This window comes from Phodopus roborovskii, unplaced genomic scaffold (genome assembly GCF_943737965.1).
Source record: "Phodopus roborovskii unplaced genomic scaffold, PHOROB, whole genome shotgun sequence".
NCBI classification, from domain to species: Eukaryota; Metazoa; Chordata; class Mammalia; order Rodentia; family Cricetidae; genus Phodopus; species Phodopus roborovskii.
Window position 1 is genome coordinate 38,967,583 of NW_026126517.1, and position 18,502 is coordinate 38,986,084.

The 18,502-nt window shown below is 50.8% G+C and overlaps 1 protein-coding gene across 1 annotated transcript in view; it reads right to left on the bottom strand.

Annotated features, from left to right (window-relative positions):
* The window catches only part of Coro2b (coronin 2B), a 103,986-nt gene extending 98,910 nt beyond the window's left edge, over positions 1–5,076 (bottom strand). Inside the window, exon 1 of the mRNA XM_051197706.1 lies at positions 4,747–5,076. Coding sequence (XP_051053663.1) covers positions 4,747–4,761 — 15 coding nt within the window. The 5' untranslated portion in view covers positions 4,762–5,076. The remainder of the gene's footprint in view (positions 1–4,746) is intronic.
* Between the last annotated feature and the right edge of the window lie 13,426 nt (positions 5,077–18,502).

Here is an 18,502-nt window from a genome sequence, read left to right on the forward strand (position 1 = left end):
TGCTCTGGAACTGGAGCCTGGGTCCCCAGAGGCCACCTAGTAAGCTCAGGGCAGCCAGTGTAGCTACCCTCCAGAAGGGGGAAGGAGCAGGGCTGGGTACATAGGGAGTCTGCACATTCCCTCATCTTCTGGACAGCCGACAAAGCTCTGTGAGCCAGGCAGATGCAAACCAGTCACTGACTGCCCTGGTGCCAGGAGCCGAGTTTCTGCTGGCAGTGGTGGCTGCATCGATGCTGGCTGGGGATGTGTCTGCTCCAGTTTGCCTGGCCTGCCCAAGAGTGGAAAAACTCACTCCATCCCTGAGACTTCAGACCTGATGCTGCCAGGCCAGGGGTCCTGCCAGCAGCCATGTTCCTAACTGGCAAAGCTCAGGTCTGCACTGACTTCATAGTCCTTCCCAGACGTCTCTATGAGTGACCACAGATGCAAAGGGTGATCTCCCACTACAGAACACAGGGCCTCTGGACCTAGGATTTAATGGTTTTTCTAGAGAATGGGTTTAACTACTTTGTGGCAGAGATTAAAAAAAAAAAAAGGAGAAAGGAAGGAAGGGGAGGGAGGGATGGAGGAAGGAAGGAGGGAGGGAGAAAGGAAGGAGAGATGGAGGAAGGAAGGAAGAAGGAATGAAGGAAAAAAGGGAGGGAGGAAGGAATGGAGCAGCCTGTATCTACTGAATGCTTACAGCATGCAACAGGATTGACTGCTACCCACGCAGCCCTAAAATCTAACTTGAGACTGTCATAGCCTTTCCATCTCTGCTCCTCTGAGGTCCTGAAGGGCAGGGGCTATGGCTTGTGTTTTCTGTGTCCCTGGTAACTAGCCATAGCCTGGTCCAGGTAGGTATTCTGACGATGAGGGCTGAGTGAATGCTGAATGGTTAAGCCACACGCTTTCCTGCATCAGAGTACCAGACACCTGGAAGCAAGACAAGAGGCAAGAGAAGGCAGGCTGGCCTGTAGGATGGAGAGGTGGGTCTTCTCTGACACTTCAAGGCTATTGGACAAGGCTTATGAGCTGCAGCCCACCCCCTTTCTCAGTCAGAAATAGGCAAAAGAGAGGAACTAGGGATGCTCCGTTGCGACCCAGGCCATCCTGACACCGAGACTGCATCATTTGATATGCACGAGCGTGAGAACACACACTGGAGGGGGAGGAGATTGTCCAGCAGAGAGAAACCCAGACCCCAGCAGCACAGACATGGAAAGCAACCTGTGGAGGGTGACCAGAACCCAGTTGAACACTTCCATTCAGGCTGCCTGAGGTCCCCTTTGCAGAGTAACTCCACAAGGAGAGAGGCCATTCAGAATCTGAAAGACCAGCTTTCAGCCCTCCAGCCCTGGGCTGGCTAATGGCTGGAGCAGGTCATGACCTGTGCTCCTGGGATCTAGGGTCCCTCATTTTCCAAGGGGAAGCGTAGGATGTTTGACGTCTCCAACATTTTGCTCTCCTCTGTTGGCTCCACAGATGCCCAGTAAGCAACTGATCTTTGCCAAACTCTGTTTCCTGGGCAAGGCAATGCCATCCTTGGCCCCTTCACTTTCAGTGGAAGCCAGGAGTTTCTGTAAGCAGGCCGAGGCTACGACTATGGCAGGAGGAGAAGGCTGGCCTACAAAGAAGGACATAGATGTGGTGACAATGTTACCCCCTTTCCTGGAATCACTGCCTTAGAGAGTCGCCTCTGTTCACATTCTCACCCCTAGATCCTGCTCATGTACAGCTGACTCCTGCCACACAGGGTACACTGTGATCGCCAAGTTAGCCTCAGAACCTGAAAACACTAAGTTCACAAACCTCTAACTCCACACACCAGGTAGGAGAACAGACAACCCCAGTCAGTGTAAAGGACCTACAAGCTCCAAGAGCCAGGCAAGAGACCAGGCCAGAGGAGCTGATCAGGGAAATGCTGACATGCGGTGCACAGACTTTTCTTCCAGCCCATGAACTTGTACTTTGCACACAATTCTGACTCCTCTTATGCTCTGATCTTCCATCTGACAGCAGTTGAGATGTTGCAAGGTGGGGGAGCGATACTAGCATAGCATGTGTCAGGGACTGGATCCAGATAGAACACTAGGCTTGGCAGGCATGAAAACCTGAGAGTGAATGTGGTCTGGAGCTACTGGTACCAGGAAGCAGCCTCTGGGCTCTCCCCGGAGGGCTTGCTTTGTAGAGGCACAAGCAGAGGTGGTCTCGACCAGCTGTTGACAGGCTGGGAAACTACGACTGGTCCTTCCCTCTACTGCATTTCTTCTTTGTCCCCTTCCATAAAGCAATTAGGGTAGCTTGCTAGCACACATTCAATAGAGCTGTGTATCACAACAAAGATGTTCTATCATGCCACCAGCCTAGAAGGTCACAGAATGGCTGAGTTACTATTGGCACAGGTGTCATTTAGGGCAGATGTACCTTCACAGTTCCCTAGGCTTTTGACACAGTATCTTCCAAAGAGGAAGGGGTTGGGAAACATTGGAAAGACAGAGTGCTAAGGGGGAAACTGAGGCTCGGGTCCAGTAAGGAAGTGTCACTTGCCAAGTCGTTCTGAGAGCTCAGAGCCTGTGACCTCCACCAAGCACTGACCCAAAGGACTCTGCCAAGGGACATAGAGGGACACCATGGCTCTTCACCTGGAGCAGGATGACCAAGGGGTCATCTCTAGCCACTCTCTCCCACATTCTTTGTTGGATTCTCCTTTTTAATCTGTAACTGGACCACCCCTAGATGACAGAGTCCCAAGTACACCTTGCCATTGCAGAAGATGTATGTCACTGGAAGCAGCTCCTGCCAGAGGCCTGAAGAGAAATGACTGTTCCAACATCATCTCCAGTTAGTGGCCAACCTAGGACTGGAGGCCATGCCCTCTAACTCTCAGGGCCATGTTCAGAAGGTCTCCCTGTGCCTACAGGAATGAGGCTGTGCTGTGCAGGGCAGGTGCAGAGAGGGAAGAGACGGGGTTAAAGCAGGGATTTGGTTTAATCCTCTGATCTGGCTTAAGCCAAAACCACACTGAAGGGCTTGTTGGGGGCTGGGCAGGGAGGTGTCCAGTGTTAGAGAATAATGCCTGTGTACCTAAGGGCAAGAGCTGACAGCGGGCTATGTGGTCCCCACATTCCTTATCTCCCGGTCCCATTCTTGACCAGGGTCTAGACCTCTGGGCAGTGTCCCTCTGCTATGGAAGTCCAATCGTCCCAGGGACTTCAACAGTATAGAGCAATGGGGAGACTGCAACAGACTTGAGGGTAAATCCTAATCCTGCTATATATTTGCTGTGTGACCTTAGGTGAGTCACATCACCTCTTTGAGCCTCTGTTTCTTCCTCAGTTAAAACAGAGTTTTATACATGAGAGAGAAAAGTTGTTCAAACCTGTGTGCACAGGCAGAAGAGGTTGCTGAGTCAATTCTTGGCACCATAATCGCCAATCCCAGAGCTTATACCCCACTAGGCCCACATATTATTACTCTTCAGTCTCCACATGCCTGCAAGCTCAATAACAATTCCTCAGCCTAACGACATTTGTGTTCATTTCAAAATACCACACATCCAACCACTTGATATAGCAAGCTTGAAAGAAACACCCTAAGCACAGCCCTCAAGTTCACAGTCTCATAATGCTCCCAAGTCCCAGAACTCATGGCAAGGTCTGAAGTAGAATCCCAGCCAGAGTGGGCGTGTTACTGGGACATGGGGCTTATTAGAAGGATCTAGAATGGGTATACCACATCTGACTCTGAGTACAGCAAGCTGCCTATTCTTCTTGGCTTCTACCTCCCCAGCTGTGAGAGCCAGCTCAGCAGCTGGGAAAGGTGGAGTCTTGCCTGAGATGTATGGATGGCTAAATCCATGTCCAATGCCAAGGCCAAGCCCACTGCCAGGATGTGAGGTCTGGACTCGGAACAGAACCTGGGAAGAATACGATTCATTGTCTTCACTAGTTTTTTTGTTTGTTTGTTTGTTTTTGTCACCATCGAGGCCCACCTTATCACTCTCCCATTGCACAAGAGGAAACTGAAGCCCAAAGCAGGCCTCCTCAGTAGAGAGGAAGTCAAGTTTGTCTTAGCTCTGGGCTCATCCCACAGCCCAATGGGCTCTCTTCTTAACTCTGTCTTTCCTATGGCAGGGAAGACATCCCACAAAGTTCTTTAACAAACCCCGGCTCCTGTGACAAGCTCAAGAACTTCCTCCAACATGGGGTCTGTCAGTATGCCTACCTTCTCTTCTCTGCTACCCTCCTGCCCACCCCACCCTGATAGAGTAGAACCATCCCTATCTCTGGCAGCTACTCAGGGATCAGGCAGCGCCTCCACAGGATAGCTTTGGAGTGGGGGCACGGGCTCCTGGGGTATACAGCAGAAGCGGGCAGGTGGGGTGCAGCTTCCCTTGTGAGCCTGACCAGGATGGCCAGCCTATCTATCCCTGAATCGTCAGCATGCGGGCCCTCAGTCCTCACAGCGGTGCATGACACTGAGGGACAGACATCCAGTGCGCCCTCCAGCCCGAAGCAGCTCTCCAGGGGTTAAAACCGCAGCATCTTCTACAAGGGTTAAAAATGCAGTCTCTGGGCGCGCAGGGATATGGTCCACATCGGCAAAGGAGCATCCCCTCCCGGCATCCTGTAGTCCCCCGGCGGCGGCCGAGCGACTCCTGGGAGCCGGAGCGTGCGCGCGATCCTTTCCTGCGCCCCTCAACCCGGGCCCCGGGGGCTACAGTGCCCGCGGGTCCCCAGCGCGGCGACGATTTGCGCTGCTTACCTTTGTGACAGTCATGCAGAAAGCGGGCGGCGGGGCCGGTCGCGGGCGGCGGCGGGCGGCTGGGCCGGGCTGGGGACCCCGCGCTCGGGAGGCCGCTGGCTGATGTCAGCCGCGGCCGAGCATCTATAATAGATGAGGCCGCCGCGCCGCAGGAAGGCGAGGCAGGAAGAAAGGCGGGCGGCGGGCCGCGCGGGGGGCGGGGAGGACCGACCGGGGACTCTCTACAAAGAGAAGGCGGAGGCAGAGGCGGGAGCGCAGTCCGGATGCCTGGTGGTCCCCAGCCCGGAGCGTCCAAGCGCGGCTCCTTCGGGCTCCTGGCACCTGCGGCCGGGGACGTGGGCGGCAACCCGGCCCTCTGTGCCGCGTTGACTCTGGGCGCTGGGTGAAGTCACACACGCTGGACGGGCGCGGCGCACGGCCGAGATGCCTTCCCAGGTCGGGTCGCCCCCTGGAGGTTCCGAAAGTCCACCCGCTACGCGTCCCGCAGTACCACACCAGTTCAGGGTTGCTGGGAGGGCTCGCCCCAAGGCCAACGTAGTCCACGTTGCATAGGAAGAGATAGGGCCTGAGTGGGAAGTGACTTGGACAGGGGCATAGAGCCCAGTTGACCCACCAGACTCGCCTCAACTTGGTGGCAAGCTTCTTAGAAATTCCTTTTGCAGACCCTGCGTTCTGAAATTATAGGGACACCCAAGGAGCCCTCTGTAGGAGGGACAAAGTCGATCCTCCTCAAGAGTGCCCACAGCACTGTTCGGGGAGACCACACGTGTAGGTATGCAGCTGGAATCCGGGGTGGGTCACCTGCACCCTGCATCTGCTGCAGGAATTTGTAGTACAATTGCCTGAATATGGCCACACAACTACCTGGGCAGAACCGGTTTGGACAGATAAGAAGGTGCTGCAGCCATGGAGGAGGGAGGAGAGAGCGAGTTATTCGGGGCACCTCACTCTCTCCTGGGGTTCTGAAGTGTGCCACCTGCTCCCAGAGTTTCTTAACTGTAGTTCGCAGGAACAACCAGACCCAGGCCACAAATGAGCACTTGCCCTGGAGGGAAGTGCAGGAACAGGGTGGGGGTGGGTGCTTGCCCAATCCCCCAGCTGTACTTCTAGAATAGTCCTGCAGTTACATAGTGACCAACATCTGTGAAGAGCTTTGCTGTAGATCCAGATATTGTTTTTTGGCAGCCCTAAATACAACCATTTTTTGCTAAAGACTAAGCAGATTTGGGAGGAATTTACTCAGGTTGACACAGTGACAGAGCCAGGACTTGAGCCTATAAACTACAAGGTTCCTCCACAGCTGTTGCCATCCGCTGAACCTCTTAGGTGTCTTGGGAGGGATGTAAATCCATCAGTCTCCAGGGTCCTTGTAGCAACTCACTAGATCTCTAGGGAGAGTAGATGTAGCCTCCAGCCCCAGGCATTGGCTCTGTGCCAGATCCCTCCTAAGTGTGGTCATGTGAGACCTCAAGTCTTTACAGCTTCACCCCTGTCCCAGGAAGGCTCACCTCATTCTCTTCCCCTGTCCAAATGCACCCCCTCTCTGGCAACCCACTCTGACCTGACACTCCAACCACAGATCTGTTCACTAATACACTTAGTTCAGGCAGTCTGAATTTCTTCCATGCGTTGTTATTGTATGGAAGGGATGTAGCTGACCTCTGAGTATGCTTTTTCTTCCTGTTTGTGCTGGGGCACACAGTAGAGACCCCATCTCAACAATAGCAAAAATAAATGTTAACTGGGTGGTGGTGGCTCATGCCTTTCATCTCAGAACTTGGGAGGCAGAGGCAGATGGATCTCTGTGAGTTCAAGGCCAGACTGGTTTACAGTTCCAGGACAGCCAAGGCTACATAGAGAAACCCTGTCTTGAAAAACAAAGCAAAGCAAAACAAACAAAAACAACAACAAAAATATTTAAAGTCACCAGGTACAAATCAAGGATGTTGTTGCATAGGAGCTGGGGAGATTGCCTTAGTCTTTAAAGTGCTTGCCATGGGAGCATAAGGACCTGAGTTCAAATTCCCAGCCAGCTAGGTACGGCTTAGCTTGCAGGCCAGCCGGTCTAGCTAACCAATGAGCCCGAGGCTCACTGAGAGACCCTGTTTCAGTCATAACACTAATAAAGGCAGGCACTGATTGAGAAAGACACCCAGTGTTGACTTCAGGGTAAGATAAATATGTGCACATACACCTGCATACACAAAGATTTCAATGATAGAATGCTTGCCTAGTATGCATGGGGTCCAGGTTCTATTCCTAGCAGAACACACACACACACACACACACACACACACACACACTTCAAATAAAATAAATGTTCTACCAGCGGAAGAAATGTAAAATAGACACCTGAAAACATTTCCTGCCAGCCAGCTGGCCACTATTAGAAGGATTCAGATTTCATGTTGGGACAGGTAGTCTTGAGTGGGAGAGCCTTAAGGCAAGAGGATGGATTCATTGTTGCCATGCTACTCCAGCCCCATGACCCCACTAGAAACCACTGAAGGGCCAGCCAAGAACACCAGCAACCGATACCCATCACCCATCTCACTTCTGCTCCCAGATTGTCATCCTCAGCTCCCAGCATGCCTCTTGGCACCTACTGCACTGTCTGCTGTTGTTGTGGGCTCTAGGAATAAGACAAATGCTGAACGTCATCTTGAGCCAAAAGCAATTAGGAACATCAATCTGCAAGTCCTGGGACCCACGTGACAGGCTCGAAGGCAGAGAGGAGACACTCTGGATCCTTATGTGATGCTGGCTCACTCCTTCTGTCACATCTCCATCTCCTCAGAAAGAAAAGGGGTCTGGATAAGCAGAACACCCCACTGAGAAGTCCAGTCCTCTGGAACCAGAAGTAGGATCAGCCTGACTTAGAGGTATGAGCATTCCCAATGGTCCACGGTCAGCGCCACCAGGCCTGTCCCTCAGCCACAGTGCCTATCTTGGTTTGGTCCGCTTGAAGCCATGCTGGAGAACACAGATGAACTCCAGGTTCAACTGAGAACCCGGGAGTCAAGGAGGAGATACAGTGGCCCCTGAGGTTGGCAAAATGTGTTTTCAAGGACACTGCTGGGGCCCATCCCGTTGGAGGAGGGTGCATAAGGAGTCACCTGACTGCTGTCAGTCACCGAGGGTAGAGTGCTCAACCACACTCTTCCTGTGCACTGTGCTTTTGGGCTGGGGGTCTAGGACCCTCCGTTCCAGGGCATGTCCCAGAGGTGTATAGTGGTACCCCAGTGGCTCTAGTCTGAGCTAGCCGGGTTGTATTTCACAAATCACGGGGTGAAAAAAGTTCCCATCATCAGCTCAGAGAAATTTCTCCAGTACTTCCCCACACTCTTTCCTCACCCTCCAAAGCCTTTATTCCTTGTTTTAAGCACGACAGAACTCATATTCATCCTCCAAAGCCCAGCTCAAAGGGCATCTTCGTGTAGCTCTACCTGAGTCATGCTGGACAACTTCCCTAACGGAATCTGTTTACTTGTCTCTCTCTACAAGCTGCGACTACTCCCTCCTCCGCCTTCTTTTCTCTCTCCAACACAGACGCCTAGGAGGTCCTGGGTAGCTTCCAGCCACCCAAGAAGGCTTCCGTGGGCATCTTTAGCACCTGCCTCAGTAGCCATCGGACTCAGGTCCTTGCTCCACACAGCAAGGCATCAGTTCCTCTAGATGGAGCTTCCTTGCCTTAGATACTCATTTGCCCAGACTTGGCCCAGGCCTGCCTGTGCTGGGCGCCTTCCATACAGACTGAGGAAGACTTGTTTCTGGCTTACAGGGGGCTCCAGTTTCCCAGGAAAACCCCATAGCAGTGGGAAACCCCTGGGTACTGAAGACAGGAGCTGTCCTGCAGCAAGGAACCAGAGGGCCTGAGGAAGGGGAAGGGGGAGAGAGCAAGAGGGAAAGAGAGAGAGGAGAGAGGCCCAGAGTAAAGGAGCTGGAGAGAGGGAGGCATTCTCCTGTCCCCCAGCTCCATCATGCCACGTTCTAGCTTCCCTGGCTACTCAGCCTTCCAGCTCTGACAGTCTTGCTGGCCCCATGGCAGCGGCCCAGCCTCCCCTCCCCCCCCCCCTCGGTCTTCTCTCCAGCTCAGCATTTTCTTTTGCTTCACTTGGCCTTGGCTTCCTGCCTCCTGCGCTCACCATCTGTCCTCTAGCTAGAAGTTCCTGCACTTCTGCTCAAACACATGGATCTCCGTTTATACTTTGTAAAACCTTTCAGAGGCTCCCTGTTGTCCTCAGTTTGAGGTGTGAACAGAGTCCTCCAGACCCGCCTCTGCCCCTTGTCCCTCTAGGTCTAGTGTCTCACCTAACTCTTGCCATTCCCTGCCTGAAGCTCTAGCTGCTGCTTCTTCTTCATCCTTTTCTCCTGCTCTGCCTCCTCCAGGAAGCCCTCCTGGATGCACCCAAGGTTTCAAATTCCCAGCCTCAGGGCTACTCTGAACCCACTCTGTGTGCTTGATCAGGATTTCACTCTGCCTCCTCTCTCTCTCTCTCTCTCTCTCTCTCTCTCTCTCTCCTCCTCCTCCCTTCCCCTCACCGTGTGTGTGTGTGTGTGTGTGTGTGTGTGTGTGTGTGTGTGTGTGTGTGTTGTTTCCCTTCCTGTGAGAATGATTAAGAGGGGCCGGCTTTTCTGCCTGGCAAGGCCTGGACATGGCAGCTGCTTTTCTCTGTCAGCTGACGCCCTACATCCCCCCCCCCATTTATGATGATTCTCAGGGCTGCATTTTCCCTCCGCCATCTCTTTGTCTTGTGGCCTCTCCCTCACTGCTCCCGTCTCACCCTGCGGCTCAGCCACACTCTCCTTTCTGTGATTTTAATCTCCAGCACCTGTGCCTGTCCCCCCCAGAGTCCCACCTGGGGCTCTCCTGCTGCCATGGACTCCCCTCTCTCCACCTTGCTCTCCTCCCTGTCCGGTCTCCAGCACTGTGCCCTGCCATCTCAGCTTACACTACCTTGTCCCTCTTACCCCTGTATCAGCCTCTGTCACCCTGTGATGGTGGCTCCATGTTCCTCATCTTTTGGTTTTCTTAGATGTGTTTTTATTGTCTTAACTACATAGATGGAATGGGGAGGTGTGGGTGCTGCAAATGGAGCTGGGTCCTCCAGAGGGCAGGGCAGATGCTTCCCCACTGAACTTCTCTCTCATCTGGGCTCTGCTCTGTCTCCTTCCCCCTCGCTCCCCTCAGCCTCTCTCTCTCTCTCCACTGCTGTCATATAGATACTCACAGCACCGACTCCATTGAGCGCCATGTTGGGCAAGTGGGACCTTCCTTCCACTCCATATCTGCAGGGTGAAAAGTGATGGGCTGCTCAGAGCAGGCAGGCCTAGACCAGGCAATCTAGACCAGGGCTGTCTCCACTGAGCTGCAGGCTCTCAGTCCCTTTATCTCCTCTGTGAGGTTTCCAGACTGTGGGGCTCTGTTATCGTGTGTGTGTGTGTGTGTGTGTGTGTGTGTGTGTGTGTGTGTGTGAGTGTGGGCATGTGTGTGTGTGTGTGTATCTGTGTGTGTGAGTGTGTGTGAGTGTGGGCATGTGTGCGTGTGTCTGTGTGTGTGTCTGTGTTTGTCTGTGTGTGTGTGTGTGTGTGTGTGTGTGTGTGTGTGTGTGTGTGTGATGCTGGGTAGTTGGGGGAAGGAGGAACCACAGAACTAGGGTCACTAAGGGTCCTCTAAGGCTAGTTCTTCCCAGAGCTTTGTTTTCCCAAACTGTTCCCGGGGCCCCAGTAGTAAACACGAATGGCCAGCCTGGGAAAACAGATAACTGGCCTCCTGAGTACTGTATGGGCAGCCAGGATCTGATGGTATCCAAAATCCTGCTCTGTATTTGCAGAGTACAGTGGTTAGAAGCCTGGCTCCAGAGGCCTGGGTTCAAATTCTGCCTCTCCTGCATCTCAGTCTTGTGGGGTGGGCAGTTACTTGTTTGACCTCCCACACTTGATGCTCTTCTCCAGCACTGGACAATGGTAATAGTCATGGTCTCAGCTTAGGGCTGGTGAGATGGCTCAGCAGGTAAAGGTGCCTGCTGCTAAGAATGACAGCCAGAGTTCAATCCCCAGAACCCACCTGACAGAAGGAAAGAAGCAATTCCAGTAAGTTGTTCTCTGACTTCTACTTGTATGTTGTGGCACAGATATACCCCACCATCAAATAAATAAGTACATAGATGGATGGATGGATATAAAAAGACCCCACTGAGAGAAAGCAGGGGGGTCTGAAGCCACCTCTGTCTGCCCCTATATAGTGTAAAACAGCAGGAAGCTCCTGTTAGGCGATCTAGGAGTGAGGGTAGAATAGTCAACTATTGATGCCTCTGTTTCTCAGAAAAGAAAATGAAGGCATTGTGGCCACCTGTGGGCTTGCCCAGGCCCACAGCACCAGCAGTGGACTCAGAGCCTAGATGTCACTTCACTTAGCCCGTGTCCTGTTTTGTGACCCTCCCCACTTCCCCAGTGCTCTGCCCCCTGTGGGGTGTATCAAGAATCAAGGGCAAAGGGGAAGGATTCAAGGACCCCAGGTCCAGGTCTATGAGCATCCGGCTTACAAACCCCACAGCCCATCAGCCTCAGTTTCTATCCACTGGCTGGGATCAGAAGCCAACACACATCTCCACTACTGAGGTGGGAGGGAGCTTTCCCAGCATCAACAAGGGGCCTATGAAGTCAAGGGAAAATCAACAGAAGACACTGATTCGTTATCACACATGAGGTGTCTTGTGAACCTGAAGGCTCTGTGCAGAGGAAGGCGGCTCCTGTAGAGCCTGTGCAGTAGTGGCCATCTGTGTTGTCATATTTTTTGAGACAGGGTCTCTCAGATCCAGGGCTGGTGGGGTTATCTAGACCGACTGGCCAGCAAAGACACGGGGCACGCCTGCCTCTGCTTTCCCAGCTTTGGGATGACAGGTACACCATATCCAGCTTTTTATGCAAGTGCTCAGGAAACGAACTCAGGTCCTGGAGCTTACACAGCAAGCATGTCACCACCTGATCTGTCCGTCCCCCAATCTCTAGATTTCCTTTTACAAAAGGGCAGCTTTTCTGAGTCATTCTGGGGTCTCCAATGTCCCCGAATGACAATTATAAAACATTCCCAAGAAATGTATTCAGGGTGGGATAGTCTATCTAGTCTCCTTTTTTGTTTTCTTTTTTAGTTTCTCTGTGAAATCCTGACTGTCCTGGAAATCACTTTGTAGACCAGGCTGGCCTTCAACTAGGAGATCTTCCTGCCTCTCTCTGTCCCATCCCCCCCCCCCACCACCACCACCAGTGCTGGGATTAAAGACATAATGCCACCACAGCCTGGCTTTTAAAAAACTTTTTCTTTTAATTTTTTTCATTTTATTTATTCATTTATTTTATGTGCATTGTGCATTGGTGTTTTGCCTGCATGCATGTCTGTATGAAGGCGTTGATTCCTGGAACTGGAGTTAAGACAGCTGCCATGTGGGGGCTGGCAACCGACTCCTGGTCCTTTGGAAGAGCAGCCAGTGCTCTTAAATGCTGAGCCATCTCTCCAGCCCTCTATCTAGTCTCTTGATCCTTCCCACTCATGTGCCTCTGCAACTGCCACTCTTCCAGGAGTGCTGTCCCGGAGGGATGGGCAGAGAAGCCTCTCATTAGGTGGCGCTCTGGAAGTTGGCAGCGCTCATTGGAGAGAAAAGCCTGCTGTTCTGCCAGTCACCAACAGAGGGCATCAATAAGCCTGCTGTAAACTGGGCAGATTCCTACCTAGCCTGTGGCACTTTGGGGGCCTAAACTTTGCACCACCTGGAATGCTCTCAAAGTACACAGGTCCTCTGACCTCCACATGTGTGCACACCTCCACACACACAAATAATACAGTGTTTTTGAAATACAGAGTCTTTGCAAGCCCCAAGAACCATGTTCTCCTGTTCACATCCAGGAACCATCTCCCTGTGTTCTTTACTGTCAACACCCTTTCCTGATTAACTTCTTATCCCCACTGCCAGGAGAAGGTAAGGACATCACTATTATTCGCAGCTCCACAGCTTTTGGGGGCCTGATTGTATTGAAGCCGTATGATTCTCCTTGCCTCTGCTTTTACTTTATGGCACTCAGCAAACCAAACACCCAAAAATATGACTTGAGGAGACCAGAATATGCCACCCCGAAATATACTTCCTTGGTGTATTTTGAGGCAGCTATTCTGAGGAGCTGAAGGCATAGGAGTGCTGAAAAGCTGTACTTCTGCGGGAGAAACTGACATCCGCATTGGTAACTCACATCAGGACAATGGCTGCTCCCGCAGCTTCTATCAGCTAGAAGACAGTGTCCGTACCAAGCCTATCCTTACCCCACCCCCTCCCTGTGACTAGTCTCTAACACTCTCAGAAGCCCCGAATCCCCATGATTCCATTCTGTATTTTAGGCTGCTGTGTAAGTGACAATTATCTGACCCATCTTTGGGTCTCCCGTGGGACTCCCCAACTCACCAACATAATTAAATATGGTTTTGCTCCTGTTTCTCTTTCTCATGTCAATTTAATTCATAGCCCCAAACATGTGCATCCTTTCTCTCTGGCTGGAATGTAGTAATCAGCCTTGAGCACTGGGGGCCAGCTCCTCCATTCCCTGTCAGCAGATGTAGTCCTTACTGTCAAGTGATAGAAACGTGCTAGTTGATGCTCATGATTAAAGAACACGGATTCCAATGATAAGTGAAGGTCACCAGATGTTCTGGGTTCTGTAAATCCAAAGAAAGATGGTTTAGCAGTTAGCATCTTAATCCCACAGGGGAGCTTTTCTCTAGACTTTAGGATGCCAAGGGCCAGGTGTGATACTCACACTTTTAGTCCCAGCATTCGAGATTGAAGATCACAAGTTCAAGACCCACCTGAACTGCATGCTCAGTTCTATACTGACCTGGGTCAGTATAGATCCTGTTTCAAAAAAGCATAAAACATCAATGAGAGGGCAGGGGTTAAGTAAGTGTGTGTGTGTGTGTGTGTGTGTGTGTGTGTGTGTGTGTGTGTGTTCATACATCTGTGTATAGGCCAGGGGATAACCTCAGGTAGTATTTTCCAGGCACCTTCCTTTCTTCCTTCTCTTTCCTCTCCTTTTATGAGTATTGGGATTTTGCCTGCATGTCTCATGTCAAGTTTACCCAAGGCACCAGTTGGCTTACTCCCAGTGAACCAGAGGAGGCCTACAGGTCAGGAATAGCTACTGTCAGAGGAGAGTGGCTGACTGGAAGAGCATCTGGGACCACAGGGTGTGGAGGCTGCAGAGGAAACTGGAGTCTGGAGTCCCTGCAGGAACCTCCCCTTTGGTGCCCAGAGGTTCAAGTGGCCTGAAATTAACAAGGAGCCTCCCCAGAGAAGAGGCTGTGGGTAAAGAAAGACTGGGGGTTTGGTTCAGTGATAGAGCACTTACCTAGCATACATGAGATCCTGGGTTCAAAAGCAGATAATGACAGCATCCACCTCAAGGGTACGAGTCTGTCCATAGCTTGGTACAGGAACTTCCAGAGCAAGGGTTCAAAATAGAGTAGCTGTGTCTAACACGCGAGGTAAGGAATCTAGGACCAAGGAAACAGCTGTCAGTAAATTGCTGGGTGAGTACAAATGAGGTCCTGTCTTCTAACCCCCAGAACCCATGTTTTTAATAAGCTGGGATGGTAGTTGTTTGAATGCTTGGCCCATAGGGAGTGGCACTATTGGGAGGTGTGGCCTTGTTGGAGGGCGTGTGTCACTGTGGGGGCAGGCTTTGAGGTCTCGTATATACTCAAGCTGCCCAGTGTGGCATACAGTATCTCCTGCTGCCTGTGGATCCAGATGTAGAACTCTCGGCTCTTCTCCAGCACCATGTATACCTGCATGCTGCCGTTTCCCACTATGACGGTGATGAACTAAACCTCTGAAACTGAAAACTAGCCCCAATTAATTTTTTTCTTCTATAAGACTTTTCATGGTCATAGTGTCTCGTCACAGCAATAAAACCCTAACTAAGACAGTAGTTTATGCCTCTATTTCCAACTCTGAAGGGATAGAGACAAGTTGATTCCTGGGGCTTGCCAGGCAGAGAGCCCAACCTGTATGGTGAGCTCCAGGCCAGTGAGAGACCCTGTCTCAAAAAATTCCGAGTTGGCTGGTATCTAAAGCATGACACTGAGGTTGACCTTTGCTTATACACATATGAAAATACATACATACATACATACACACATACAGCAGAGATTTTAATCAGGTTTCCCATGTACTACTGGTTACATGAGTTGAAGGCACGTCAAGGGGCCCTGACACTGTTTTAAACCTCACCCACTCACATCCTACATCTCCCTCCTCTTCTCACCCAGCAGGGCACCTCAGGTGGCCAAGGGCACACAGTGCCAAGGCGCTGCGCTGTCGTCAGCAGCTTCCCGAGGCAGCAGAGGAAGATGTAGAAAGGGCTGCAAGAATTCGTTAGCGCCAATTAACACGAGGAGGCTTACTCATCCCTTCAGCTGATTCCCTGCTGGCTCAGGGCCAGGACTCCAGGGAGGAGAAACAGCTGCACCCAGAGGAGAGGAGAACTGGGGATCATCAGCTGAGGCTCTGTGTCTCAGTTTGCTGTTAGCATGGCTAGAAAGATCCAGAAAGTGAGAACAGACACGTGATGTCTGCAGGGCCAGGTTCCTCGGGGCTCACAAGGTCTTTCGGAATCAGTGGTCTGAAAAAAAGCATTCGACCCTGAGAGTTGAGCTGGGCTCCTTCCATACCACGGGTCCTGGAATAGGGTTACTGGTCTCCTACGGCGCTAACTCAATCACTCACAGTCCTTGTTGAAAGCAGAGATGGGAGGAGGATCTCTGAGTTCAAGGACAGCCTGGTCTATATGTGGAGCTAGGACTAAATAAAAAGACCCCACTTCCAACAACAACAACACAACAAATAATCCAAAAACAAAATATAAAATTGTAAAAGTTCAGAAAGAGGACTGTGGGTGAAACACTTGCCACACAACTGTGAGGGTCAAGGTTCCGTTCCCCATCACCTAAAGCCCAGTGAGAGTCACGAATGGCCCATCAGCCTAGTGCACTGCAGGTGGAGACAGGAGCCAGCTACAACCACAGCCCTGCCTTCAGTGAGAGCATGTGTGTGCATCTTCCTCCTGGTCAATCTCACCACACCTACGCCAGTTCTGCAGACCCCAAAGACCCAGCCTTTGGGCTGCTTTTTCTGTCTGATTTGTTCACCTCTGTTCTGACCTGTGTCCTTCCTGTCCAGTTTGTGCCTCACTTTGCAGTCCCTTAGAATGTAGGAGTCCACAGATCTTCTCATCCAGTGCCAGCATGGGGGCGCTATAAACCCCTTTGAGGACAGTTCCTGTTCGGTCCTAGGTTTTAATACGATGTAGTTTTGCTTTATCTCTAAGCATCTTACCTCCCACCCCATTTCTCTGGTGATTTTTTTTAAATTAGCATATTGGAAAATGCATTGTTTAAATTTCCACATGTTTGTGAATTCTCCAGTTTTTCCTTCTTGTAGTCCACTGTGGAAGGAATGTGCTTTTGGATGATTTCAGTTTTTAAAATGTGCGAAGCCTTGTCTTGTTGTCTAACGAAAGGCACACCCTGGAGACTGCCCATGTGTACTTGGGGGAAAGCTGGAACTCTACTCGTTCTGGGTAGAGCATTCTGCCTATGTCTATTGCTATAACTGGATACTAAAAACTGGATAGTTTGAACACAAGAGGTTTATCTGGCTTGAAGTTTAGAATAATGAGAAGTTCAAACTTTGGTATCTGGTAAAGGCTCTGCCAGTCACAAAGCATTGTGGGATGTCACCCGATGAGAGGAACTAAGTGTCCTCTTTATACAGCCACCTTCCCATTGGACAAATGCTTCAGCTATATGACTCCAGTGACCTTATCATCCCCTAGGTCCCACCTCTAAAAGTCACAGTGGGGATTGAATTTCAGTGAACACTGATTGGAATGCTCAAACCATGGCAAGTCCACTTGTTTTGTGAGTGTTAGTTAGGTCCCCTATCTCTGTAGTGACCTTCCAACTAGCTGTTCTATGCATTACTGAAGGTGAGACATCAAAATGTCTTTTTAAAGATGTATTTATTATATATACAGTATTCTACCTGCATGTATCCCTGCAGGCTAGAAGAGGGCCAGATCGCATTACAGATGGTGGTGAGCCACCATGTGGTTGCTCGGAATTGAACTCACAACCTCTGGGAGAGCAGCCAGTGCTTTTAACCGCTGAGCCACCTCTCCAGCTCGAGACTTCAAAATTTCTAACTATTATAGAATTGTCTTAGGTTTTTGTCAATATTTGTTTTATATATTTACTATTATTATATCTGTATATGTTGACCTTTTATTAATACACAATTCTTTTTGTAACAATTTTCAATTCAACATCATTTAAAAATATTGGTTGTTATTTATGAGGAATATTTTAAATTATCTTTTCATTTTAGCCTATTTGTGTCCGTGGAAGGTTTTAGTATACATGTATCGATTTTAGCAAATAAAAACACTCGCTACTTAGTTATATTCGAGCTTCAAGGAAGAGTGGGAAATTGTTTTATACAGGCACTTTCTGTAAAACACCTGGGGTTCATTTATGTTAGAATTTTTATAATCTGAAATCCAAAGATTTATCCGGGAGCACTATATATTTGAGAATGTAGAGTCAATTCATTTTTATGTGCATGCGTGTGAATGTTTTTACTGTAGAATGCAGTATCCTCAGAGGCCAGAAGAGGGTGCTGTAATCCACTGGCGCTACAGTGACAAGCGGTGATGAGCAATCTGACATGGTTCTGGGAATCAAATGCAGGTTTTTAGGAAAAGTGAGGAGTGCACTTAACCTGAGAAATTCGCCTTAGGCACTGCATTCTTTATGGGGATGGAAACTCCAAATCCGTGCTCTGGGAACCCCAAACTCAGAGGAAGAGTTGGCAGCTCAGCCTTGCTGTGGAAGGTAATGGAGTTAACCAGACCTTTGCACCAAGGTTTCTGTCCCTTCCTGGGTCTATCTGGTCCCCCCACTCCCACTCCATAATCCAACATCTGAGGTCACCCTTTGCATAGTCCTGGGTATCAACGAGCCACTTTTCCTCAGTGTCCAGATAGACCTGGGGTGTAGCAAAGGGTGGGCAGGAGCGAGAAACATTTGTGCCTTCCTCCTGGATCTTGAGCCTGGACACATAGTTAGTGCTGCCTTTGTGGGTGAGGGGGGCTGGGCACAGGCCTTCGAGGCACATACAACCACAAGCTTCCCACTCACCCACATTCATATGCGTGTGCACACACATGTTCATGCCTGAACATCTTACCAGACAGACATTCATTCCCATGTACACACACAGGCCCATCCAATGCACTGGTGGATAGATACCGTTTCACGCCCTCAAAAACACAGAAGCACGCGCTGCTCACAGACGCATGGCCCCTCACACATGTCTACAAGAGGCGACCATCTGGGCCTGGAGACTAGAGCTGTAGGCACTGCCCGTGTGTTCCAGAATGGCAGATGGGCACTACGGTGCCTGAGAAGAATGGGGAGAGGGGCAGGTCCTGAGGCATAGGTAGTGCTCACCGCGCTCCCTTTCTCTCCCAAGTCGTTCCCCGTCTACCCCTGCCTTATCCTCCTGAGTTCTCTCAGATGGTCATTGTGAAATCTCTCTCTCCAGTTCCCTTTCCTGAGTCTCGGTTAGCACGGGGAGGGGAGGGGGTCTGTGCTGGGCTGTGTGAGAGGAACAACGGCAGGACTTCGTGGTTCCTTTGAGACAAATGCTCC